At 35.0% G+C, this 27,220-nt stretch overlaps 1 protein-coding gene across 10 annotated transcripts in view; it reads left to right on the top strand.

Moving 5' to 3' along the window:
- Positions 1–27,220, top strand: part of NF1 (neurofibromin 1) — a 225,348-nt gene that overhangs the window by 24,129 nt on the left and 173,999 nt on the right. For all 10 annotated transcript variants that reach the window (XR_012499533.1, XM_074343088.1, XM_074343083.1 and 7 more), the window contains exon 2: positions 26,184–26,327. Coding sequence is in view for 9 of the 10 variants with exons in the window: in XM_074343088.1 (XP_074199189.1) it covers positions 26,184–26,327 (144 nt within the window). In the remaining variant the exon portion in view is untranslated. The remainder of the gene's footprint in view (positions 1–26,183; positions 26,328–27,220) is intronic.

Below are 27,220 nucleotides of genomic sequence, written 5' to 3'. Positions count from 1 at the left end.
ATCTTTGTAATTCTTTTTTCTTTTTCTCTGTGAACCCACTGAGGTTTTTCACTGTTGAGCAGAAGTTGTGGTAGTAGGCATCTATATCTTATTTTTTAATCTTAAAATGGAATTTTTTGTTATTTCACTATTAAATATAGTGTTTATAAGTTTTAAAAAAATTGCTCATATTAAATTAAGGAAGTTTTCTTCTAGATTGCTAAATTTAAAAAATTTTGAGTGGATGTTGAGTATTAACTAATGCTTACTGAGCTTCCATTGAGGTGATTGTATCATTTTTCTTCCTTTACTTTGTTTAGTCTGTTTATCATTATTTTCTGATTTCTAATAATTATATTAACCTTATATTCCTGGAGCGTTCTTGGTTGAAATGTATAATTAAAAAAATTGAAACAAAGGCCATAAAGAAAGATAAAGAAGGACATTTTATAATGATTAAAGGAGTGATACAAGATGAGGATATTACACTCGTTAATATATATGCACCCAATATAGGAGCACCTAAGTACGTACAAGAATTACTAACAGAGATAAAGGGGGATATTGATGGGAATACAATCATAGTTGGAGATTTTAACACTGCATTAACATCACTAGACAGATCTTCCAGACAGAAAATAAACAAGGCAACAGAGAAATTAAATACTACAATAGAAAAACTAGATTTGGTGGATATTTTCAGAGCATTACACCCCCAAAAATAGGATATACGTTCTTTTCAAGTGCACATGGAACATTTTCCAGGATCGATCATGTACTTGGGCACAAAAGAAACCTCAACAATTTTAAGAAGATAGAAATTATCTCAAGCATCTTTACTGACCACAATGCCATGAAACTGGAAATCAACAACAGAGAAACAAAGGAGAAAAAAAGGAAAGCATGGAGATTAAACAATATGTTATTGAAAAAACAATGGATCAATGAGGAAATCAAAGCTGAAATTAAAAAATACCTTGAGACAAATGATAATGAAAGCACAACCACTCAAAACCTATGGGACACAGCAAAGGCAGTGCTAAGAGGGAAGTTTATAGCGATACAGGCCTTCCTCAAAAAAGAAGAACAATCTCAAATAAACAATTTAACCCACCACCTGAATGAATTAGAAAAAGAAGAACAAAAAGCCCCAAAAAGCAGCAGAAGGAAGGAAATAATAAAGATCAGAGAGGAATTAAATACAATAGAGATTAACAAGACCATAGAAAAAATCAACCAAACCAAAAGCTGGTTTTTTGAAAAAGTAAATAAAATCGACAAACCTCTGGCCAAACTCACAAAGAAGAAAAAAGAGAGAGCACAAATTAGCAAAATAAGAAAGGAAAATGGAGAAATTACAACAAACAAAATAGAAATACAGAATATCATACGAGAATATTATGAAAAACTATATGGAACCAAACTGGATAGCCTAGAGGAGATGGACAAGTTTCTGGAAACATACTGTCCACCAAAACTGAATCAAGAAGAATCTGAACACTTGAACAATCCGATCACTAGAAAGGAAATAGAAATAGCAATTAAAAACCTCCCTACAAATAAAAGTCCAGGACCGGACGGCTTCACTGGGGAATTCTACCAAACATACAAAGAAGAACTCATACCAGTCCTTCTCAAACTCTTCCAGACGATTGAAAAGGAGGGAATACTCCCAAACTCATTCTATGAAGCCACCATCACCCTGATACCAAAACCAGGCAAAGACACTACAAAAAAAGAGAATTATAGGCCAATATCACTGATGAACATAGACGCCAAAATCCTCACCAAAATTTTAGCAAATAGAATCCAACAACACATAAAAAAGATTATACATCATGACCAAGTGGGGTTCATCCCAGGGACACAAGGCTGGTTCAACATATGCAAATCAATCAATGTAATACATCACATCAACAAGAGAAAGGACAAAAACCACATGATCATCTCAATCGATGCAGAAAAAGCATTTGATAAAATTCAACACCCATTTATGATAAAAACTCTCGCCAAAGTGGGTATAGAGGGAACATATCTCAACATAATAAAAGCTATATATGACAAACCTACAGCCAGCATAGTACTCAACGGTGAAAAACTCAAAAGCTTCCCACTAAAATCTGGGACAAGACAAGGATGCCCACTATCACCACTCCTATTCAACATAGTCCTGGAAGTCCTAGCCACAGCAGTCAGGCAAGAGAAAGAAATAAAAGGGACCCAAATTGGAAAAGAAGAGGTAAAAGTGTCATTATATGCTGATGACATGTTACTATATATAGAAAACCCTAAAAGGTCCACACAAAAGCTACTAGAGCTGATTGAAGAATTCAGCAAGGTAGCAGGTTACAAAATTAACGTTCAAAAATCAGTTGCATTTCTTTACACTAATGATAAATCAACAGAAGAAGAAAGTAAAGAAACAATCCCCTTTAAAATAGCACCCAAAGTAATAAAATATCTGGGAATAAATCTAACCAAGGAGGTGAAAGAATTATACACAGAAAACTATAAACCATTGATGAGGGAAATTAAAGAAGACTTTAAAAAATGGAAAGATATTCCATGCTCTTGGATTGGAAGAATCAATATTGTTAAAATGGTCACACTGCCCAAGGCAATCTACAGATTTAATGCAATCCCTATCCAATTACCCAGGACATATTTCACAGAACTAGAAAAAATCATAATAAAATTCATATGGAACCATCAAAGACCTAGAATTGCCAAAGCATTACTGAAGAGAAAGAAAGAGGCTGGAGGAATAACTCTCCCAGACTTCAGACAATACTATAGAGCTACAGTCATCAAGACAGCATGGTATTGGTACCAAAACAGACATATAGACCAATGGAACAGAATAGAGAGCCCAGAAATGAACCCACAAACTTTTGGTCAACTCATCTTTGACAAAGGAGGCAAGAATATACAATGGAATAAAGACAGTCTCTTCAGCAAATGGTGTTGGGAAACCTGGACAGCAGCATGTAAAACAATGAAGCTAGAACACTCCCTTACACCATATACAAAAATCAACTCAAAATGGATTAAAGACTTAAACATAAGACAAGATACAATAAACCTCCTAGAGGAAAACATAGGCAAAACACTATCTGACATACATTTAAAAAATTTTCTCCAGAAGAAATAAAAGCAAGAATAAACAAATGGGACCTAATGAAACTTACAAGCTTCTGCACAGCAAAGGAAACCAGAAATAAAACAAGAGGAAAACCTACGGAATGGGAGAAAATTTTTGCAAGTGAAACCGACAAAGGCTTGATCTCCAGAATATATAAGCAGCTCATACGACTCAATAAGAAAAAAATAAACAACCCAATCCAAAAATGGGCAGAAGACCTAAACAAGCAATTCTCCAAGGAAGACATACAAATGATCAAAAAGCACATGAAGAAATGCTCAATATCACTAATTATCAGAGAAATGCAAATCAAAACTACAATGAGGTATCACCTCCCACCAGTCAGAATGGCCGTCATTCAAAAATCCACAAATGACAAATGCTGGAGAGGCTGTGGAGAAAGGGGAACCCTCCTACACTGCTAGTGGGAATGCAGTTTGGTGCAGCCACTATGGAAAACAGTGTGGAGATTCCTCAAAAGACTAGGAATAGACTTACCATATGACCCAGGAATCCCACTCCTGGGCTTGTATCCAGAAGGAAATCTACTTCAGGATGACACCTGCACCCCAATGTTCATAGCAGCACTATTTACAATAGCCAAAACATGGGAACAGCCTAAATGTCCATCAGCAGGTGACTGGATAAAGAAGAGGTGGTATATTTATACAATGGAATACTACTCAGCCATAAAAACCGACAACATAATGCCATTTGCAGCAACATGGATGCTCCTGGAGAATGTCATTCTAAGTGAAGTAAGCCAGAAAGAGAAAGAAAAATACCATATGAGATCGCTCGTATGTGGAATCTAAAAAACAAAAGCAAAAACAAACAGACAAACAAAAACAAAGCGTAAATAAAGGACAGAAATAGACTCACAGACAGAGAATACAGACTTGTGGTTACCAGGGGGGTGGAGGGTGGGAAGGGATAGACTGGGATTTCAAAATGGTAGAATAGACTACAGTGTATAGCACAGGGAAATATACACAAAATGTTATGATAACTCACAGAGAAAAAAATGTGACAATGAGTGTGTATATGTCCATGAATAACTGAAAAATTGTGCTGAACACTAGAATTTGACACAACATTGTAAAATGATTATAAATCAATAAAAAATGTTAAAAAAATTGATTGCTGGATTAAATTTGCTGGTATTTTGTTTAGGATGTTTTCATCTGTGTTTATGAGTAAGATTTATAATTTTCCTTTCTTATATATAGCCCTTGTCTGGTTTCCATATCAAGATTATTCTAGCTGTATGAAATAAACTGGGGAGCTTACCTTTTTATGTTTTTTGCATGTTTATATAACATTGGAATTATATGTTGACTCAAAATTTGGCAGAAATCTCCAATAAAACCATCTGGGCTTAGTCCTTTCTTTTAGGGAAGATTTTTATTTTATTTTATTTTTATTTTTAATGGAGGTATTGGGGATTGAACCCAGGGCCTCGAGCATGCTAAGCATATGCTCATATATGAGCTATAACCCCCAAACCCCCCTACTGGGGAGATTTTTAATTACTGATTTTGTTTTTTGAGTTGTTGTCATAGTATTCTGATTCTTTTCTTAAATGAGTTTTGATAAATCGTATTTTTCTAAGAACGTGCATTTCAACTCAAAAGTTGTTCATGATACCTTTTTTTTCCTCATTTAAGTGTTTATTTAAAAAAAAAAGTAACATGAAATATCCATTATTGTCACAGCAAATCTGTCCGTCTCTGGCTAGACATTTTCATGAATCTGTCTTGCATGATACTTTTTTACGATCTATTTAATCTCTGTTGGAACTGAAGTTATGTTCTGTTTTTCACTCCTAATGTTTATTTTTTTCTTGATTAATTTTTCCCCTGTTTTTGTGTTTCATTTGTATTTTCAAAGACACAGTTCTCAGCTTTGTAAATTGTATTGTCTGTTTTCTGTTTTGTTAATTTTGCTCTTAGTTTTCCTTCCTTGGATTTATTCTTTTGTTCTTTTTCCTGACTTTAAAATTTTATTTTTAATTACAGTAAAATAACATAAAATTTACCATCTTAACTGTCTTTAAGTGTACAGTTTAGTAGTGTTAAGTACATACACACTGTTGTACAATCAATCTCCAGACCTCTTTTCATCTTGCAAAACTGAAACTCTGTGCCCATTAAACAACTACTCCTCATTCTGCCATTCCCCCAACACTGGCAGCTAGCATTCTACTTCCTGTGTCTCTAAATTTGACTATTCAAGGTACTTTATGTAGGTGGAATAATACAGTATTTGTTGTTTTGTGACTGATTTATTTCACTTAACATAATGTCCTCAAGGTTCATCCATGCTGTAACATTTGTCACAATTTCCTTACTTTTTAAGGTTGAATAATACTACGTTGTATGTGTATACCACATTTTTTTTTGTTTATCTCTTTGTTTTATATACTAAGTTGCTTTTACCTTTTGGCTGTTGTGAATAATGCTACTATGAACATGGGTGTGCAAATATCTCTTCAAGATCTTGGTTTTAATTGTTTTTGGTGTATGTCCATTAGTGGAACTACTAAATCATAGTTCTATTTTTAACTTTTTGAGGAACCACTGTATGATTTTTCCATAGCAGCTGCACCATTTTACATTCCCATGAAGAGTGCACAGAAGTTCCAATTTCTCCATACCCTCCCCAACATTTGTTATTTTCTGTTTTTGTTTTTTGGGTTTTTTTTGATAGTAGCCATCCTAATGGTTTTGAGGTGGTTTTCCGACCTTTTAAGTTGGATTTAAGTTTATTAAGTTTGAATGTTTCTTTCTGAATGTGAATATCCAAAGCTATACATTTATTAAATGCTGTTTTAGTTGTAACTCCCAAGTTTTGATAATTAGCTTTCCATTGTTTTTCAATTCTAGATATTTTTTCTTTTCTGTTGTGATTTCTTCTTTCACCCAGAGTGTTTCTTGATTTTCATACGTTTTCCTAGTTTTCTTCTGGTTATTATTTTCCTATATTAATTTTACTATTGCCTATGAATATGGTTTGTGTGATAACAGTACTTTCAAATTTGAAGTTAGCTTTATGAGTGTGAGCATTGTATTGGTTATTTATTGCTATATAACAAATTCCCCCAAATGTAGCAGTTTTGGACAGCAAATATTTATTATCTCATAACATTTCTGTGTGTTAGAATTCCAGTTGCAGCTTAGCTAGATATTTCTGGCTCATAGTCTCTCATGAAGTTGCAGTCAAGCTCTTGCCTGGGCTGCAGTCATCTGAAAGCTTGACTGGGTCTGGAGGATTTACTTCCAACCTGATCATTTACACAGCTGTTGGGCTGGAAGTCTCAGTTCTTTGCTATTTGCAGAAGGTCTCTATTGCTTTCCACATGGGCCTTTCCATTGGGCTGCTTGTGCCGAGGAGACTGGCATCCTCTAGAGTTAGTGATCTGAGAAAAGCAGAAACCACAGCCATTTTTTTGTCCCCCAGAAGTGACATACCTTCACTTCTGCCATACTATTTGTGTCATGAAGAATGCTGATACATGATTTGGGAGAAGGTTAAACAAGGGCATGGATAGCAGAATTGAGGGGTCGTTGGGGACCACCTTGAAGTCTGATTATGCATGCATAAGTCCCATTTTTATAAGTATTTTATGTGTTTTTGAAAAGAATTTATAGTCTCTTGTTCTTGCATATGATTTTTACAGGTCATTTTGATCAAGTTAATTAACCAGATCAACTCTTCTCAATTCTGATTTTTTTTTTGTCTGCTAGATCTTATTAATGACAGATCTGTATTAAAAAATCTTCTCATGTATTGGTAGATTTATAGCTTTCTTGTTGATGTGTCAATTTTTAGTGTATGTGTGTGTTAGTTATTAGATACATAGAGGTTTAAAAATGATATTTTCAGGTGATATGAGTCTTGTATCATTCTGTAGTGATCCTCTATATTTCTTGTGCTTTTTGCCTTAGTTTGCTATAGTTTTCTTTTGTTTTATATTTGCTTGATAGATCTTTTTCCGTTCTTTGACCACCAGTCTTTCTATGCCCCAGTGTTAGTCCATCTCTTACAAACAGCCCATATGTAACCAGTCTGAGTTTTTCTTCCTTCTAAGTGAAGAGTTTGGCCCATTGATATTCATTGTGATTACCTATATATTTGCATTTACATTTGTCATTTTATGTGCCTTTTATATTTGTCCAACTTTTTCATTTTTTTCTCCCTTGAATCTCAAACTTTCTTTTTGGATTCATTTTTATTCTGCTTGAAGCACATTCTTCAAATTTCCTTTGATGAGTGTCTGTTTTGGTAATTGTTCTTATTTTCCTTTTATTGAAAGTGTCTTTATCCACCCCCCCACCCCCACCTTATTCTTGAATGATAGTTTTGCTGGATATATAGAATTTTAGGCAGTTGTTTTTTTTCTCAATATGTTAAAGATATCATTTAATTATCTTTTTGAGTTCTACCATTGCTGTTGAGAATTTAGCAGTAATTATTATCTTATGGGTAATATTTTCTCTCTGGCTGTTTTTAGCTCTTTGTTCTTTGTTGCACTGCAGTTTCACTGAAATGTTTGTAGGTGTGTGGATTTCTTTTTATTTATTATGCTTTGGATTTTTGGCCTTTCTGGAGCTGAGGATTGTCACTGTCTGAAAGTTCTAAAAAATATAAGCCATTACCTTCTTTTCCTTACAGTTGACCTTGCTCTTTATCTTTTTTTTAGAGCAGTTTTAGGTTTAGAACAAAATTTAGAGAAAGATACAGAGGTTTCCCATATACCTCTTTTCCCCATATGTGCCTAATCTCCCCCATTATCAACACCACTCACTAGATTAGTACATTTTTTTTTTTTACCAGTGATGTACGTACATTGATACAGCATAATCACCCAAAGTCTAAACTTTACCTTAGAGTTTGCCCTTGGTATTGTACATTTTATGGGTTTGGATGGATGAATAGTGACATCTCCATTATTACAAGATCATACAGAGTATTTTCCTTGACCTAAAAATCCTCTGCTCTGCCAGTTCTCCCAGTCCCACCCTGGCAACCACTGATTAAAAAGATCAGTCTCATAGTTTTGCTTTTTTCAGAACATCATATAGTTGAAATCATACAGTATGTAGCCTTTTCAGTTTAGCATCTTTCACTTAGTATCATGCATTTAAGTTTCCTTGTCTTTTCATGGCTTGATAGTTCATTTCTTTTTAGTGCTGATTTATGTTTTATTGTCTGGATGTAACCATAGTTTATTTATCCATTACCCTAGTAAAGGACATATTGGTTGCTTCCAAGTATTGGCAGTTAGGAGTATAGCTGCTGTAAACATCCATGTGCACATTTTTGTGTAGGCATATGTTTTTATCTCCTTTGGGTAAATACCAAGGGAGCATGATTGCTGGATCATATGGTGTAAGTCATTACCTTTTCCATTATTGCCTCTTCCCTCTTATCTCTATTAATCTCCTTTGGGGACTACAGTTAGTTGTATATAATATTATTTGAGGCCGAGCCAAGTAGTGTACTGTGATTAAGTATACTTTCTTATACAATGTTTTGTGCCTCCTAAAGTTGGTAACTACTTCATTTTTTCCCCATTTGCTTTGTTTTTGATGTACCTGTTGTTGATTCTTTGTATTTTTTTTTAACATTTTTTATTTTTATAGTCATTTTACAGTGTTGTGTAATTCTTCATATTATTAACATGCTCTCAGTACTGCTTTTCACACAGGGTCAAACCTATTAGTCTATCCGTTGAAACTGTTTTCCCTGAGGACTTCCTGTTTAAGGTTGGCTGCTTATTAGGCCAGGTGTGCAGCTGTCAGCCTGGGGTTCTCCTTTCATTGTTGTTTTGGAAATTCCTATTGCTCTTGTCCTGTGTTGATTTCCCTGTTTTGTGGATCCCATTACTTTGTAGCACATCCTCCACAGCTTGCTAAAAAAAAAGGTACAGAAGAGATAAATTTTGAGACCCTGCATGCCTGAGAATATCTTTGTTATTATTTTATTATATTTATTAGAATACTTTTAAACTTGATATTTGATTTGATAATTTGTGTGTTAGGTTCTAGAATGAAAATAAATTTTTCTCAGAATTTTGAAAGCTTTTCTTCATTGTCTTCTAGTTTGTCACTGAGATTATTGCTACATATAATGACATTCTGGTTCCTATAATGTTGTGAGCAATTTTTTTTTCTTTTTTCTTTTTTAGATGTCCTTGAAATTTTTTTCCTTTGTCCTTGCTATTCTGAAGTTTAGTAATAACATACTTGAATACCTCATGGTTTTTTTTTCAATTTGGGGACTCAAGTTCTTCAGATCTGAGATGCTTCTTGTATTATTTCTTTGATAATTTCTTCCTTCTGTGTTCTTTTTTCCTGCCCCTTTATTCACATGTTGAAATTGATCGATCATGTGATTTTTAAGGCTTTTTTTCCTCTCGTAGTGTTTCCTTTTGTTCTTTTTCTTAGAGAGGGCCTTGACTTTATCTTCAGACTCTTTAACTTTTTATTTTATCTGTTTGTGCAGAGTTAGCATAGCAGGCCTAAGGCTGTTATTCTTAGAAAGATCTGCTTGTAAGTTTGACCCTTGGCTGGTGTCTGTTAAGTTAGATTTTGGAAGGGTTTCCACCATTCCTCAATAAGAATGGTTCACTGTCCTTAAACTGTGCAAACATGATTTATGCTGAACACCTGCTTTCCATCTGGGTGCTTGGAACTTTGGTATGTACTAGGCAGAAGGTGTCCTCAATAAAAACCCTGAGTGCTGGGTCTCTAATGAACTTACGTGGTAGATAATATTTCCCATGTGTTGTCACAACCCATTGCTGGCGGAATTCAGCATGCCTGTCTGACTCCATTGGGAGAAGATTCTTGGAAACTTGCATTTGGTTTCCTCTGGACCTTGAACCTTTTCCTTTCGCTGAGTTTGCCTTGTGTCCTGTTGCTGGAATAAATCATAGCTGTGAATGTGACTGTACGACAGGTCCTAGTCAGGTCCTATGTATCATTCTAGCATACCACAGAACCTGGGGGTGGTCTCGGGGACTCATCACACATTGTCCTATTTAACTTTCCCAGTTTTCTTTATTCTCCCATGCTGTCTTTTTCTTTTAAAAAATAGCATCCTTTAAAGTTTTTCCTAATGTCTTTTAGGATGTTAGTAATTAACTTTTTTTGTGCAAGAAGTTTTATTCTCATTCCTGCATTGTCTTTTTTCTCAGAATTTATTTGTGTGTATTTACTTGGTTCCCTTACTTTAATGATAACAGGCCTTCTTTGTGCCTGGTGATTCGAGGCTGTCTGTTCTCACTTTAAATATTTACTCTTAAATGCGAGAGAATTGGAAGCTCATGCACCTGGCCTATACTGGAGGGTGAGTTGATGGCAAGCTAGCCTCACTGTTGGAAGTCCTCCAAATGCAAGGAAGGCTTTTCTTTGGGCACATTCAGTTTCTCCAGGAAAATACTGCCTAGTTGCTTACCTGGAAAGACACATGTCTGGTTCTAGGATTCTAAGAGCCTGATGGAGGGAAGCAGGGAGTGGTGGTTTATGGTATGTAGGCTTTCATTCAGCTAGGAAGTAATAGGATTCTTGTGGAACTATTGTTTTATGGTTCAGATTTGTAAAATATAGATGAAGGAAATGGTTAATTGAAATTTTTCCTCTGAAGCTACCTAACTATAGACTGGATGATGGACTAGCAGAGACCACCTGTTGTCCTTGGGCCATAGTTTGAGGCACACCACATAATAAAGAGGTTGTTAAGGGAGATAGGAAACTCGGTGTAACACATTAGTTCATTCTTTTATTCAGCAAGCATTTATTAATTGCGTTTTAAAATTTCTAACCCAAGGGGATAAAGTAGGTTACAAGGAAGATACCTTCCTTACTCCCATGAGACTTGCAATCTTTCATACGGATGGATGTTAAACAGTTTATAATCTGGTTATTTATAGTTGTTGGAGGCTCACAGAACATATATATATGGGAGACCTGCTCTGGAGTAAAGGATGGCATCTCTGAAAGTATGAATTAGGAAAATGGTGGGAGAATAAGAGAGTGGCAGAGGATGAGACTAAAGGTATTAATCAGAATAATGATAATTGTGAGATTAAATGAGGTGTACAATGTGTTTAGTGCCTGGTACTTGTGCTTAATAAATGTTTACTAGTAATTATATGATTTGTAGAAATATTATTATATTGGATGATCATTTTAGAAGACCTCTAGCATTTATAAAAATAAGTTTTGTATCAACAGTATAATAAAACAGTATATCATTTATTACTAAAAGAATCTCTTGTAATGTAGAAATTTTTGGTGTTTGAAAAGTATTGCTAGGGCAGAAATGGTGCTTAACTTCTTAACAGTTGTATCTCCAGCACCCAGTATAATGTCTGCCACATAGAAAGTGCTTAATCTTGGGGAAAAAAAAAATCTTAAGTGAGAAATTCCAGGTAACCTAGAGACTAGGAAGAATATGTGATTTCAGAAATAAGAAAAACTCTACGTTTTTCCCCTTTGCTAAGGCTTTTGTTTGGTGGTGGTCCTTCAATGAAATTATAAATGACCTTTTGATTAGAATTTAAATATTATCCTTTTCACACACTTTTTCTTACTTTTCTTCTCTTGGGGGGATCTTGTGATTGGTGCTCTTTAGATGCCAGCACTTAGATCTACAATGTATTAGTTTTGTATTGCTGCAAACAAATTACCTCAAAACTTAGCAGCTTAAAAACAGACATTTATTATCTCGCAGTTTCTGTGGGTCAGGAATAGGACAGTGGCTTAGCTGGATGCCTCTGGTTCAGCGTCTCTCTTGAGGTTGCAGTGAAGCTGTTGGCTGGGATTTCAGGCATCTGATAGCTTGACTGGCAAGAGGATATGTTTCTAAGTTCACTCCCCTGATTGTTGGCAGGAGGCCTTAGTTCTTTGCCATGTGGACCTCTCCACAGGCCACCTGAGTGTCCTCATGACATGGTCTTGGCTTCCTCTAGAGCAAGTGATGAGGAGGAGGGAGAAGAGGTGGTGGAGAAAACAAGCCAGTTGAAGATGAAATCCTCTGTCTCTGATAATCTAATCTTGGAAGAGAGACATCATCACTTCTGCTGTATTCAAGTGGTTAGAATGACCCACCCTACAATGTGGGAGGTGTGAATATCAGGAGGTATGGCTCACTGGGAGCCCTCTCAGATACTGACTGCCTCACACTCAATCAGTGGGATCAGTTTCTTCTAGCCAAGTGTATCAAATATATTTAGGTTAATTAAACTAGTACTTGGTTAATACTTGTACATTTCTGTTGTAAATTGAGATTTCACACATTTCTGGGCTTGTTGGTTTGGCATTTTTGCTGCTCTATTCTTTTTGCTTTATTCACATTCCCTTCCTTGCCCTTTTTATATTTCTAAGATTTAGTCAGAAAATAATAGCTCAGTATTTTCATGAGACAGTACTTTCAACTTCAACTTGGGGGTACTAGAGAATATTGGGTTAGATACTTATAGATTGTAGATTCTGCTAGATTATAAATCTCAGTCTTTTATAATAATGTATGTATATAAAAATTCAATCAATAGTCAAGCTAAGAATGAAAAAAAGAGAATTTTATTCACTCTAAACTGGGAATTATAACCCAGGAGACAGATTCTCAGAAGCTCTGAGGACTGTTCTACTGGTTAGGAGCGAAGGGTGCAGTTTGTACATTTTTGAGATAAAGAATTATGGGTCATAATGATAGATTAACATTACACACAAAGTTCACCAGAGATGTTCGGTCAGGTATGCATGTAAAGAGTGGGCTTTTAGGTCAGTGTGACCCTCTGTACAGGAGGAGAAAGAAATATTAATCTTAAAATCACAATGCTGGTGTCAGAAGAAAGGGATCATTTTACTCAAAGGATGATTATCTCCTCCTACCTTGTGGAGGTCTGGTTAATGTATAATGCAGATGCACATTGTCCCCTGGGAAAGCCCCATCACGAATGGGGGCATGTTGGGGCATGTTATGTGTGAATCAATTCTGATTCAGTTGGGTTGTCCTGCTGTTGAGAAATTTATGATTTTTCTCATCATATATATAATAATAATGCTAAATTTGTGATACTCTCAGTGTTTAAGTCTTAAAGGAAAAGTGAGTAAAGTAAATAAAATGTATTATTTATAGGCATATTTGATTTTACTTGTATGTGATAATTAGTTATATGTTGTATTAAAAAATAAATGATTGCTTGGCCTTAGCACTTATGGGTAAAGAACACGGGCCTTCTCATAAATTAAGAGCCAAGAGATTTTTGTTTGAGTTTTTAGGAACAGATTATTTTGTAGCTTTCAGAAGTACTTTTCCTTTGTAAATCCTGAGTTTAAGCATGAGATTTTGGAAAGCTGAATTATTACTAAGGGCAGTACAGCCCTTATATATGTGAATAGGTTATATGCTGATACTTCACTTATAAGTTATGTGGAATTCCAGGTACTTGTTCCCTGTGGAAATACCATTGTAAATGGTATTAGATTCTCCTCCTACCCCTCCAAAACCTGAAGTTTAACCTGTATTTAATCAGAACTCAGAACTCAATCAGAATTTTTAATCCTTTTTAAAAAACCTTGAAGCAGTCATAACCTTGCAGAAAAGTTATGAGTAAAGCACAAAGAATTTTTATCCTGAACCATTTGAGTTGCTGATATGATGCCGTCACCCCTGAATACTTCACTGCCTTTCCTACAATTAAAATGTATTACTACATTACCCACAATACACCTATCAAAATCAGGAAATTAATGTTGATACCTTCTTACTACCTCTAATTCTTAGGCCCCATTCAAGTTTTACCGTTTGTCCCAATAATGTCCTTTATATCAAAAGGATCCAGTCCAGAATCATGTTACATTTTTTTGTCATGCCTTTTTTTGGTCTCTTTCATTCTAGAATAGTGTTTCCTTGACTTTAATGACTTTGACACTTTTGAAGACTATATCATCTGGTTGTTTTGTAGACTGTCCCACAATTTGGGTTTGTTAACATTTCCTCATGATTAGGTTTTTGTTATACATATTTGATGGGAATATCTCAGATGCTGTGTTCTTATTCTATCCTATCAGGTGACACAATTTAGATTGTACAGTTACTGATGACGCTAACTTTGATCACTTAAAATGATGAGCCAAGCTTCACTGTAAAGTTACTCTTTACCCTTATAAACACACAGACACGTTGTATGGAGGTGCTTAGAAACTATGTAAGTATCACATTCTTCATCAAGCTTTTAGTTTATCCAAGTATTCCTATGAGTACATACGAATTATTTTTCTTATTCAGTGGATTATAATATGTTTTATCATTGTTTATGCTCAGATTATTCCACACTTGGCCAGTGAGAACCCCCTCAGTCTAGCTTCTTTGTCCTTTTGACATGTCTCCATCATTCTTTGACATAACAAATATAAACATAACAAAATGTTCCAGGCTTCTCTGGACCTTCTGTGTGTTTCAGGGCTGAAATCAGCTATTTTTCTAAGGAGCCCTGGTTCCTTTCAGAGGAGAATGGTATTTAGAAACCAAGATAAGGGGGCTAAGTACACCCATTACTACTGAGTTGTCATTGTTTCTAAGTCTTCTCAGTGGACAGAACTAGAGAATAGACGTATTCCTGTCCACTTGTGTGTATGTGTATACATATTTATATCAATGTTTATTTCCATATCTCTATATATTGAAAGCTCTGTTTATATTTCCTCTAGTTTTAGTTTAACACCAGAGAGTTGTTTGTAGTTTTCTCCCTCTTTATTTGTAACTTGTTTCTCTGACATTGAGAAATCTGGCTCTCATTATTCTTAATGTATTTACTACTTTGATCATTCAGCCCTTTTATGTAACCAATCTCCCATCACTGTCATTCCCTACCACCACTTGCTCCCAAGCACAGATGCCTTCCTCACTCTTCTTGGGCTCTAGCACTCCTTATTTTTGAATCCCCACCTTCACCTTATGTGTATGCCTTCCTTACCTTGCTCAAGCTCATATTCCCTGCTCTGTGCTGCTCCCTTCCCTACATGGACATCCTTACCCTGCTCAGGCTCTGTGCTAGAACACCATCCACTTGCAATTGTGTAGAAGCCCAGTACAGTCCAGCACTTCTTGCTGGGCCCTTCTCTCTTGTCCCTTAGTCACACTTAGGCTTTGAAACCCAACTTTGGGCTGCCCTCTTTATGGACACTCTCCTTATTCTATTTGGGCTCTGACACCCTAGGTGGCCTGCTCTCCCATGTAGATACCCTTCTCACCCTGCCTAGATTCTAATATCCTGTGCCTTGCTGCCCTCTCCATGGCAGTCTTTCCTTACTCCGTTTATACTCTAACACCCTTTGCTGGGCTGCCTTCCACATGTGGACACCCTCTTCACCCTGCTCATGCTCCGTTTCCTCTATACGAATGTCTTACTCATCCTGCTCTGACTTCAGTATCTCCTCCCCCAAATACACACAGATGCCTACCTTGCTCTACCCCTCCTAATGGCTTTTGTACTGAATTATTTACTGAAAGGAAGGGAGAGAAAGGGAAAAGGAAGAGCCAGCATTTTTTTTTTGTGGAAACAACGTGATCCAAGTTTATGTTTGACAAACAGATCTTCCCCTGCCTTGGTAGTAGATACCTGGAGAATCTGGAAAGGGCATTTGGGAATTTGCTTTTGGACCTTCATTAGCAGTTTGAACTACTGATATAAATAGGTTCTTTATTTTTGAATCAGGGGCTTCTGTATATGGAAAAACTTGGGTAGTCTGTCTGTTCAGAATAGTAGGAAGGAAGAAACTAAAAGCAAGAAGTGTTTAGGGAAGGATGATGTTGGAATTCACTTCTTTGTGAAACTGGTTTGGTTGTGTGCCCCTAAATGTCTTATAGTGTCCATATTTTAAAAAAGTTAGTTATTTAATAATCTGTTTTATGAGCTCAGTATAAATTTCAGAATATTATTACAGTGTTTTCCTAACTTTAATCATTCATGTACTATCCGTTTAGCCATATCCTGTGTCCTCTACTTAGCTGAACAAATTTAAGTTGGCTTACCTTTTTGATTTAGACTTGTCAAAGGAATAGTATCTTTGTAATCATAGGTTTGATGTGCTAATTATATTTTTAATATTACATGTAAAATAAATGTAAAACTTAAAAAAATTAAAGTTGATTAGGTGCTATATGAAGTCATGTTACATCCCAATAGAGCAGAGTCTACTATTAATATAACCCGTGTAAATATTGATACATTTTCTTGACTTAAGCTTGTTATTTGGTATCTAGAACTGAGGGTTTTTGAGTTGTTTGTTTGTTTGTTTTTTGGTAGCATTATTTTTTTCCAGGTTCTTTTCCCCTCTAGTATGAGTTTTCCTTTGCTTTTTACCCTTTTTATTATTAAGTGAATTTTGATGTCATCCCCACCCCATCATGGTTTGAGAGGCCTTTTAGAAACTGATTAAAATGTACGCAGAGGCAGATTTTAGCCTGTGACCTTCTGAAGAATTTTCTGAGTGCAGCTAGGAACAAATTATCCATTGTTCACAGTGCTTTGCTTAATGTTATGCCTTCTCTTGCTAAATCCTCTTATTTACTGAAGTCATCTATCTTCAGTTGCTAATAGTTTAATGCAGATCATAATTAAAAGGTAATTATTTTTCTTCATGTAGTTTAGAACGTCTACATTTCTGCAATAATAGTCAAAGATTTATATAAGGTAGCATGAAATGTTCAAAAAAGAGTTTAATATACTTTTTTCCCAATTGAGAAAGTAGTACATGCTGATTGAAAATAAGAGAAACTCATAAAAATAAAAGAAAGGAAAAAATTAACTCATTCTTACCTCTCAAATAGAATTTATCTTTTAAAACTTTTGTTCAAGTTTTTTTTTTTTTTAAAATATACTCACACCAGGCATAGTTATTTCTCTGTTACATGTTCCAATAGGATTTAACTTTATTTTGGAAAAATGTAGAGAGTCACAAAAATGGTCTCATTTTATTTTGCACTTTAAAAATTATTAGTGAAATGAGCACATTTTCATATATTTATTGACCACTTGTCTTCTATGAATTGCTCCATATTTCTTCAGTTTTTCCATTAAAGTTTTAATGTATTAATATATAATACAAACTGGTGCTATTAATAGTTATGTAAACCTTTTGGCAACTTGTTGTTGCACAGTCTTTTACTTCCTGTCTGTTACTCCGTTACTTGTCCTTTTGTGTGTGTGTGTGTGTGTGTGTGTGTGTGAGTAGTGTCCTTTTTTTTTTGGAGCAGGATTTCAACATTTTTATGTAGGCAAATATATTGGTGTTTTTTTCATATTGGCTTCTGGATTTTGTCTTGTTCAGGAAAATCTGCCCCACCCCAATGTTATGAAATTAATTTTTAGTATTTTTCTTAATAATTTTATGTTTTCTTAAAATTAGGCTCTTTCTCTCTTCTCTCTCTCTCACACACACACATGCATGTGCATATATTTTAAGATTTGTTGTAAGTTATTTTTCTCAGATGGATAGCTGGTTGGTCTGGTAATGTTCTGTTAACAAATCCATTCTTTTACCACTGATTTGAAATATTACCTTTATCATATTAACTTTCTATATCTGTACTGATATCTGCTCTATGACTGTAGTTAGTTTATGCTGATACTGATTTTGTTGTAAGAGCTTAATGGTATGTTTAAATACCTGGTAATGCAAGTCTCCTCTTCTTGTTTTTTCAGAAATTTATGTAGTGTTCACAAATTTGCTGTTTCAAGTGAACTTCAGAATCAGCTTGCCATCTTAAATAAGTCCCCCTTTTCCAGATCTATTATAATATCTTCTCATTACTTCACCTCTACTTCTGTTAGCCTAATTTAAGCTATCATTTTTCTCTTGCCTAGACTGTCTTCTAACATACAGCAGCAAGAAGACTCTTAAAACATAAATCAGATCATGTTGACCCCCTTTTATATCCCTTCAATATCTTCTTCCCTTCCTTTTTCATTATCTATTGCTGCGTAACAAAGTACTCCAAAGCTTTATTGCTTAAAACAGCCTGTTTATTTTGCTTGCAGTTTTGGGAGTCAGGAATTCATGGCAGGTTCAGCTCTATTCCACAAAGTGTTGGCTGGGGTTGTTGGTGCTGGAGAATCCCTCAATATGACTTCTTCAGTCACATGTCTGGTACCTCAGTGCTTCTTGGCATCTTTCTCCACATGGCATCTCATTCTTCAGAATCTCTCCATGTGGCCTGGGCTTTTCACAGCATGGTCGTCTCAGAATAACCACACTTTTTACATGGCAGCTGGCTTCCAGAAGGAGGGAAAGAAAAACTGTCAGACCAATTAAGAGCTGTGCCTAGAACTGGCACAGTGTCCCTTCTGCCATATTTTATTGGTCAGAATAGTCACAAAAGTTGCCTAGATACAAGAAAATGGAAAAGTAAATTACACTTTTTTGATGTGGGAATGGCAGGGTCTCATTGCAGGAGAGCATGTGGTTTGAGAGATACGGTGACCAAAATTGGAAAATAAAAAACTGCCACATCATCGAACTCAAATTTAAAGCTTTTAAAATGGCCTACAAGGCTTTTTATGATCTGACCCATCCCTGCTTCTCTCTCTGACCTCATCCTGTATAGTTTCTTTTTTTGTTCCCTTTGGTTTAGCCACAATGGCCTCTTTGCTAGACTTTGAATATGCCACACTCATTCCAGCATCAGATCCATTTGACCTGCTTCTGCTGCCTTGAATGCTCTTCTTCAGATCTTTGCATAGGTCTTCTCATTCTCTTCATTTAGGTCTCTGCTCAAATGTCACATCTCCAGACAGCTTTCCGTGACCATCTTAGCTGGTAGAATCTTGGTCACTCACTACCCTAGTCTTTCTTTTTCTTCTACATAGATTTTAGTGCTTTTTATAGAAGCTAAGGGGTGGGGGGGTGCAGGGGCTTGATTACACTTTTCTCCCTAATTGGCTTCTGAACAAGTTGAGAAATAGAAGAGTAAAGATGGAGGCAAAAGATATATATGAAATACATAAACATAAATATATATGTGTATGTGTATATATGTGTGTGCATATATATGTGTGTGTGCATATATATGTATATATATATAAAACATGTATTTTTTAAACCGATCAATGTGAAGTTGGAGACCCAGTGGACTTGCTATCTAAATCTTAGAATTAGGTAGACTTACCCACCTAGTCCCAGGCAGCATTGGTTAATACCTTCTGCAGGGTTAGTCCCTTGATCAACTCTTGGCATGTTGACAGAGAGGAAGATTCTTATACAATCTGTAGCAAAAATCAGGAGTGCAGTAGGAAAAAATCATTTTTAAATGTAAAAGTTCAGTGGTATTAAATTCATTCATATGGTTGAGCAGCCATCGCTACCATCCATTCCCATAACTTGTCTTCTTGTAAACATACCTATCAAACAGTAATTCCCCATTCTCCCCTCTCTTCAGCTCCTAGCAACCACCATTATACTTTATGTCTTTCGATTTTGACCACGCTAAGTACCTCATTTAAATGGAATCATACAGTATTTGTCTTTTTGTGACTTTTTTTTCAGCATGATGTCTTCAGAGTTCACTCATGTTGTAGCATAGTGGAGAATTCCTTTCCTTTTAAAGGCTGAATAATATTCCATCGTGTGTATATACCACATTTTGCTTATCCTTTCATCTGTCAGTGGACACTTGGATTGCATCCATGTTTCAGCTATAATGAATAATACTTTTGTGAACATAAGTATACACACATCTCTTTGAATCCTGCTTTCACTTGATTTGTATATTTACCCAGAAGTGGAATTGCTGGATCATATGGTATTCTGTTTTTAATTTTTTAAAGGGAATTTCATGCTGTTTTGCACAGTGGCTGTCCTGTTTTATATTCCAGCTAGCAGTGCACAAGGGGTTCCAGTTTCTCTACATCACCAACACTTACTGGTTTTCTATTTTGTTTCATTTTGATTTTTGATATTAACCATTGTGAGTTGTTGTCTCATTGTAGTTTTGATTTGCATTTCCCTAATGATTAGTGATATTGAGCATTTTTTCATGTACTTATTGGCCATTCGTGTATCTTTTTTGGAGAAATGACTATTCAAGTTCTTTACCCTTTTTTAAATCAGGTTGTTTTTGTTGTTGAGTTTTAGGAGTTCTGTATATAGTGTGGATATTAATCCTTTATGAGATGCATGATTTGCAAAAATTTCCTCCCGTTCTGTGTTTTGGCTTTATGCTCTGTGGATAGTGTCTTTTGATGCACAAAATTTAAAAACTTTCTTGCCGTCCAGTTTGTTTATTTTTTCTTTTGTAACCTGTACCTTTGCTGTCATATCCGAGAAATCATTACCAAATCTAGTGTCAGGAAGCTTTTGTCTTATGTTTTCTCCTAAGAGTTTTATTGTTTTAGGTCTAACATTTAAGTCCTTGATCCACTTTTTAATTTTTTTTTTTGGTAGGGGGAGGTAATTAAGTTTACTTATTTGTTTGGAGGAGATGCCAGGGATTGAACCCAGAACCTCGTGCATGCTAAGCATGTGCTCTACCACTTGAGCTACACCCTCCCCACCTTGATCCACTTTGAGTTACTTTTTTGTATATGATGTTAGGTAGGGGTCTATCTTCACTTCTTTGCATGTGGATACCCAGTTTCCCCAGCACCATTTGGTGAAAAGACTGCCTTTCTCCTTTGATTGGTCTTGACACCCTTATCAAAAATTTGACCATATGTGAGTGGTTTTATTTCTGGGCCATCTATTCTATTACATTGATCTACATGTCTCTCTTTAAGGCAACACTACACTGTTTTGATTACTGTAACTTTGTAATAGGTTTTGAAATCAAGAAATGTGAATCTTAGTAAGATTGTTCATCTTTTTCAAGATTGTTGGTGGCTATGCAGAATCCTTTGAGATCCATATGAATTTTAGAATGGGTTTTTGTATTTTTGCAAATATGTCATTAGATTTTGGGACTATGTTGACTCTGTAGATCATTTTGGATAATGACATTTTAACAATATTAAGTTTTCTAATCCATGAACATGGGGTGTGTTTCCACTTATCTGTGTCTTCTTTAATGTGTTTCAGTGATGTAGTTTTCATTGTACAAGTCTTTCACTGCCTTAGTTAATTTAATTCCTAAATAGTTTATTCTTTTTGATACTACTGCAAATGGAATTGTTTTTGTAATTTCCTTTGCAGATTTTTCATTGTTCATATATATAGAAATGCAGCTGACTTGTGTGTTGACTTTGTATCCTGACACTGATAAATTCATTTATTAGTCCTAACAGCTTTTTTTTGGTGGGATCTTTAGGGTTTTCTACATGTAAGATCATGCTGTCTGGGAACAAAGATAATTTTACTTCTTCCTTTCCAATTTGGATTCCTTTTATTTCTTTTTCTTGCTTAATTGCTCTGGCTAGAACTTCAAGTACTGTGTTGAGTAGAAGTGGTGAAAGCAAGCATCATCCTTGCCTGGTTCCTGTTCTTAGGGAAAAACCTTTCAGTCTTTCACCATTGAGTATGATGTTTGCTGTGAGTTTTTCATATATGGCTTTTACTATGTTGAGGTAGTTTCCTTCTATTCCTATTTGTTGAGTGTTTTTATCATGAGAGAGTTTTGAATTTTGTTAAATGCTTTTTCTGCATCAGCTGAGAAAATCATGTGGAGTTCCTTCCCTTTATTTTGTTGATGTAGTGTGTAACATTGCGCAGTTTTCATATGTTGAACCATTCTTGCATTCCAGGAACAAATCCTACTTGGTCATGATGTATAATCCTTTTAATATGCTCTAGAATTCTGTTTGTTAATATTTTGTTGAGGATTTTTGCATCAGTGCATACTAGGAATATTGGTCTATAATTTTCTTTTCTTGTAGTGTCTTTGTCTGGCTTTGGTATCAGGGTAGTGTTTCCCTCATAGAATGAGTTAGGAAGTGTTCTTTTCAGTTTTGGGGAAAAATTTTAGAAGGATTGATATTAGTTTTTCTTTAAATGCTTGGTAGATTTCACTAGTGCAGTGATCAGGTACAAGGCTTTTCTTTCTGGGGGGGATTTTTGATTACTGATTCAATCTCCTCACTAGTTATGTCTATTCAGATTTTCTATTTCATTGTGATTTAGTCTTGGTAAGTTTTCTGTTTCTAGGAATTTGTCTATTTCATCTAGGTTATTCCATTTTTTTTGGCATACAGTTGTTCATAGTTCCCTCTTTAAATCGTTTTTGATTCTGTGTAATTGATAGTAATGTTCTCACCTTGATTTCTGATTTTAGTACTTTGAGTCTTCTTTTTTCTTAGTCCATTGAGCTAAAGGTTTGTCAATTTTGTTGATAGTTTTGAAGAACCAACTCTTGATTCATTGATTTTTCTCTGTTAGTTTTCTACTATTTTGTGTATCTCTGCTCTCATCTTTATTTTTTCTTTCCTTCTCCTAGATTTGAGTTTCATTTGTTCTTTTTCTAGTTCCTTAAGTTGTAAAGTTAGGTTGTGGATTTGAAATCTTTCTCATTTTTTAATGTAACCATTTATAGCTATAAACTTCCTTCTTAGCACTGCTTTATAGTTCCAATTTCCTTCCTTTTTGGGGGGAGGGAGTTGTTACATAGTGGTTTTCTTTTGTAAGTAATACTGAAATTAGCTATAACCTATTCTCAACTCCATCTCACCTAGCATTCAGTTTAAAATATTACACTTTTACTCTTTGTACCATAACACAATCAGGAAACATCCTACTTTTTGTGTACTCTCACTGCCCTCTCCCCATCTTTGATAATTGTACTGTATCTATACTGTCATTACATATAGCAATTACATAGTATGTTTTCTCCCTTATTATCATTTATTCTCAGTTCTTTTAGTAAATATATCTTTAATGGTACTTCTTAATGTGGATGTGTCTCCTGAAACATATTCTCTAGTAGATTCCTCAGGAAAGGCTCAAGGGAACAGTATTTCTTGGTTTCTTGTAGTTCAGAACAGTTTGATTGTCACCATTATACTTGGGAGTCAGTTTGCTTGCATATAAAATCCTTGGTTTACTTTGTTTTCCTTTGAGAATCTTAAAATGTTATTCCATTGTCAGCAGAAAGTATTGTCAAAGTCTGATAACAGTCTAATTTTTGTTTTTTGTGTTAAGTGGCTTTCTCTTTCTGCCTAAATGTTCAAAAGATTTTTTTTTCTTTGTTTACAGAAGACCGGTAGTTTTACTAAAATATGTCCTGGTATTGACCATTCTGGGTCAGTTTTTCTAGGTATACAGTATGCCCTTTAAATACATAGTTTCATGTATTTTGAAAAAATTTCAGCAAAGTTTCTTGAATTCTAGTTTCTAGTATTTATTCTACTCCATTGATGTGATTTCCTTTGAGGACTCCTGTATAAACATTTGTTGAATCTTGTTTGCCTATCTTTTCTCTCGCTTTATTGTAAATCCTCATCTTATTTTTCACTTTTTTGGTTATTACAGTTTTCATCCTATTTACCTGCTTTTAGTCTTAAAGCATTATACTTTGTTTTATCTACTCTTTAATATCTTCTAGTTAGTTTTCACTTCTGAAATGATTTTTCTTTTTTTCTAATTCTTTCCTGAATTCTGTCACCTTATTTCTAATTCTCATTGATTATTTCATATGTTTAATCATTTAAAAAATTTCTCTCAGTCATTTTGCATTAGTAATTTATATTTTCATCTGTTGGTGAACATATCTTTTGGGTATGTTTTCATTTTCTGTTGCAATGTTATTCTGTCTCTTACTCTTTTTTTCCTCAAAATAACTTCACATGTGATCTGATTACAGTCTTTTCTGTTGCTCATTTTTATATGAAATTAGTTTTCTTTAATTGGTAGGAGGGAAGTATGGGCCAGGATAGCTTTTTGTCATGGCTCTAGAGCTTTTCTGTTACTTTCATGAAATTAAACAAATATGTTATCTCATTCTTTGTGAGCGCTCTTGTCCTTCTTCCTCTTTTCCACTTTTATCTGGATCTTTTTCCTTTGCCCCTTCATTCTTGTTGTTGTCAATTTGCAATGAATCTCAGCAATTTTTTCTCACTGTGGTCTTCATCTTGGAAGGAGGGTGTTTCTTTAGCTGATTAGTTTAGAACTGTGCTGTCCAGGGGGTTCCAGTGGCTACTTAATGTTAAATTTAAGTAAATTAAATTTAAGTAAAATTAAACATTTGATTCCTCCTTTGCATTAGTCATGTAGCAAGTGCTTAATAGTCGTACGTGGCTAGTGGCTACTATAATGAGCACTGTTGATATAATATAACGTCATCATCATGACAGAAAGTTCTGTTAGACAATGATGGTTTAAAGTGTGCTCACTTCTTTTCAGACTTTATTGTAGACTCTTTGCACTCACGTGCCAATTGCCATGTGCAGAAAAATCCCTGTATTTCACCTAAGCTTCTAAACTTGGCCTGCTATGCCTTTCATTGAGGATGTAATACAGTTTTGGAATTTTTGTCCTGTTAAGTCCATCAGACGTTGTGCTTCCTTCTTCTCTCTCTGGCATAGATGCTTATGCCACACTAGTTTTGTAGTTATAAGTGGTTTGTTCCTGTTTGCTTGTATTTTGGTCTTTGTGGGGTGCCTTGTCCTCTAATTTTGTTGTGGATGTTGTGAATGGGTTTTGCTATTCTTTGCTATTTCATGGGGGGAGTATATTAGTCAGGGTTCTGTAAAGAAACAGAACCAACAGAGGGGAGAAAGAAAGATCTGAAGGCCTGAGGGCCAGGAGCGCTGAGGGCAGAACAGTGTCCCAGTTCAGTCAGGCGAAAGGCAGGAATTCTTCCTTCTGCCTTTTTTATTCTCTGCAGGCCTTCAATGGATTGGGTGATATGCCCACCCACGTTGGAGGGAGTGCAAACTGCCTTTTGGAGTCCACTTATTTGAATGCTAATTTTGTCTGGAAACACCCTCAGACACACCCAGAAATAATGTTTAGCCAAATATCTGTGCACTCTCTGATCCAATGTACTTGACACATACAGAACCCTCGCAGAGAGATTTGGGGGAGATTCACAAGCTACACTGCAAGCACTGCCATCTTCTAAAATCCCCCCTTTTTTGTCTTTCAGATTCTTTTCTCTCCATAATCTTTGTAATTAACTTTATGTAATTCTGTAGCTTCTGTTTTTTCCCCTCCTCTAAAACCTAAAAATGCTTCCCTTCTTTCATTTAGTATTTCTTCACTGTCAAATTAGTCACATTATTAGCTGGCAGAACAAACTTGGTCATGCTATTTGGTTTCGTTCCACCTTTAGTTGAACCATTTTAAAAATGAGGAAACTGGACTCAGGTTTGTTTTTTCACAGAGGAACCTCATCAGTGTTATCTGTTCATATTAGTAGTATCTAATATTTAAACAGTAAACTTATTCATGATCTTTTCAATACAGAATCCTGCTCTTAAATAAGAGTAGAGATGAAATTATTAGTAGTGCAACTTAATTCATTCTCAGATTAAAAAAGTTTGGCCCCTAAAGGATATTTTTTCCCTTGAGATTTATCTGTTTGTTATTCTTTACTCCATTAGCTATGTACCTGAGAGTGATTATCATACCTGAGTCAGTCTTATACTGTGTTTATTCCAGGCTATACAGTTGGTTCTCATTTCTGAACAATCTGCAGTTATTTGCAGTTATTGACTAAAGGTCTGAGGCATAGGTTTTCTTGGTCTATTGTTCTTTTAATGCTTGAGTTTAATGTATAAGGGAAGGGATTGTGTACATTTCATTGCAGACAGTCTCTGAAGTAATTTTTAGATACAAGGAAGTAGCTCTATTTCTGTGAGTCATCATTCTGTGTTATATAGTGCTGGGTAGAGGTTTAATTTTTTAGATAGAGATTTATGACTTTTAGAAAGCTGCAAAAAGTGAAATTGTAAAGAATTTTAGATTTGCTATAATTTCTAGTATATATATTGAAATTTGGAGCTTGAGATAAAAATATAGGTAACTGTGGTTGATAAAATTTTCCTAAAATCTCATGATTTTCAATGAGAGATAGAGTTCTTTTTAGTCATTTTTAAAGTGTAAGCTGACATTTTTTTTCCCCTCAGCTCCCGATAAAAACAGGACAACAGAACACACATACCAAAGTCAGTACCGAACACAACAAGGAATGTCTTATCAATATTTCCAAATATAAGTTTTCTTTGGTTATAAGCGGCCTCACCACTATCTTAAAGAATGTTAACAATATGGTGAGTATTTGCATTACTGTTTTATGGGGGAATTTATTTTGGTTTGTTTATTGATTGAAAAATTTGGAGCAGCATATTTTGAAGTACAGTCATTTTCTGTGGACTGTGGATATAAACATTCATCTTAATTTGTGGATGAGCACAGGTAACCTTTTAACTTTGGTTTGAGTTTTTGATTCTTTCCCTTGGATACTTCTCTTGTTTGTAACCCTATCTACTTTTCCATTTTTCTGGAATTAGGATTTCATACAGATTTTGTCAAATATGAGTTGACCATAGTAGTCTGTTAAAATATTTCCCTTAGCTTCTCATTTGAATATTATCAGATTGTCCTAGTTCTAAGTAGATGATAAATGAAATATGACTTTGTAGTCCTAATATATGAGATTGCTTTTGTGAAGATACTGTTTTACTTCCTTCCACCTATAACCTGTGACAGATTCTATAGTAGTTAGAGAACCCACATTGAAAGTATTCCTCAAATATCAATTTGATCAAGTAATTTCACTGTCTGAAGCTTATAATTGCTTCTTTTTCCCCCTGTTTTATAAAGTCTGTTTACATTACTTAGACTTCAGGGTACTCCAGCTTATTTTCTCTTTGTACCTTTGAACATATTATTTCTTCTATCTTTCTCAGGTATTTCCTTCCTTTATGTCAATTCCTTTGTAAAATCTCCTTCATACTCAGTTGAAAACAGCTGATCTGGATATTTCTTGCTCTGCGTGTTTTGAGCACTTATAATGACAATTTGTGTTGTTTATATTGAGCTATGAAACTGAGTTCTGTTTGTGAATTGTAAAAATCAGTACCATTTTCATAGTCATATCATCTTCAGAGTGTTTTCTTTTCAAAAAGTTGATTGGAAAATACCCCAGACTTACCAAATTGGT

This window comes from Camelus bactrianus, chromosome 16, assembly GCF_048773025.1.
Source record: "Camelus bactrianus isolate YW-2024 breed Bactrian camel chromosome 16, ASM4877302v1, whole genome shotgun sequence".
NCBI lineage: Eukaryota > Metazoa > Chordata > Mammalia > Artiodactyla > Camelidae > Camelus > Camelus bactrianus.
This window is presented reverse-complemented; position numbering and strand designations above follow the sequence as displayed.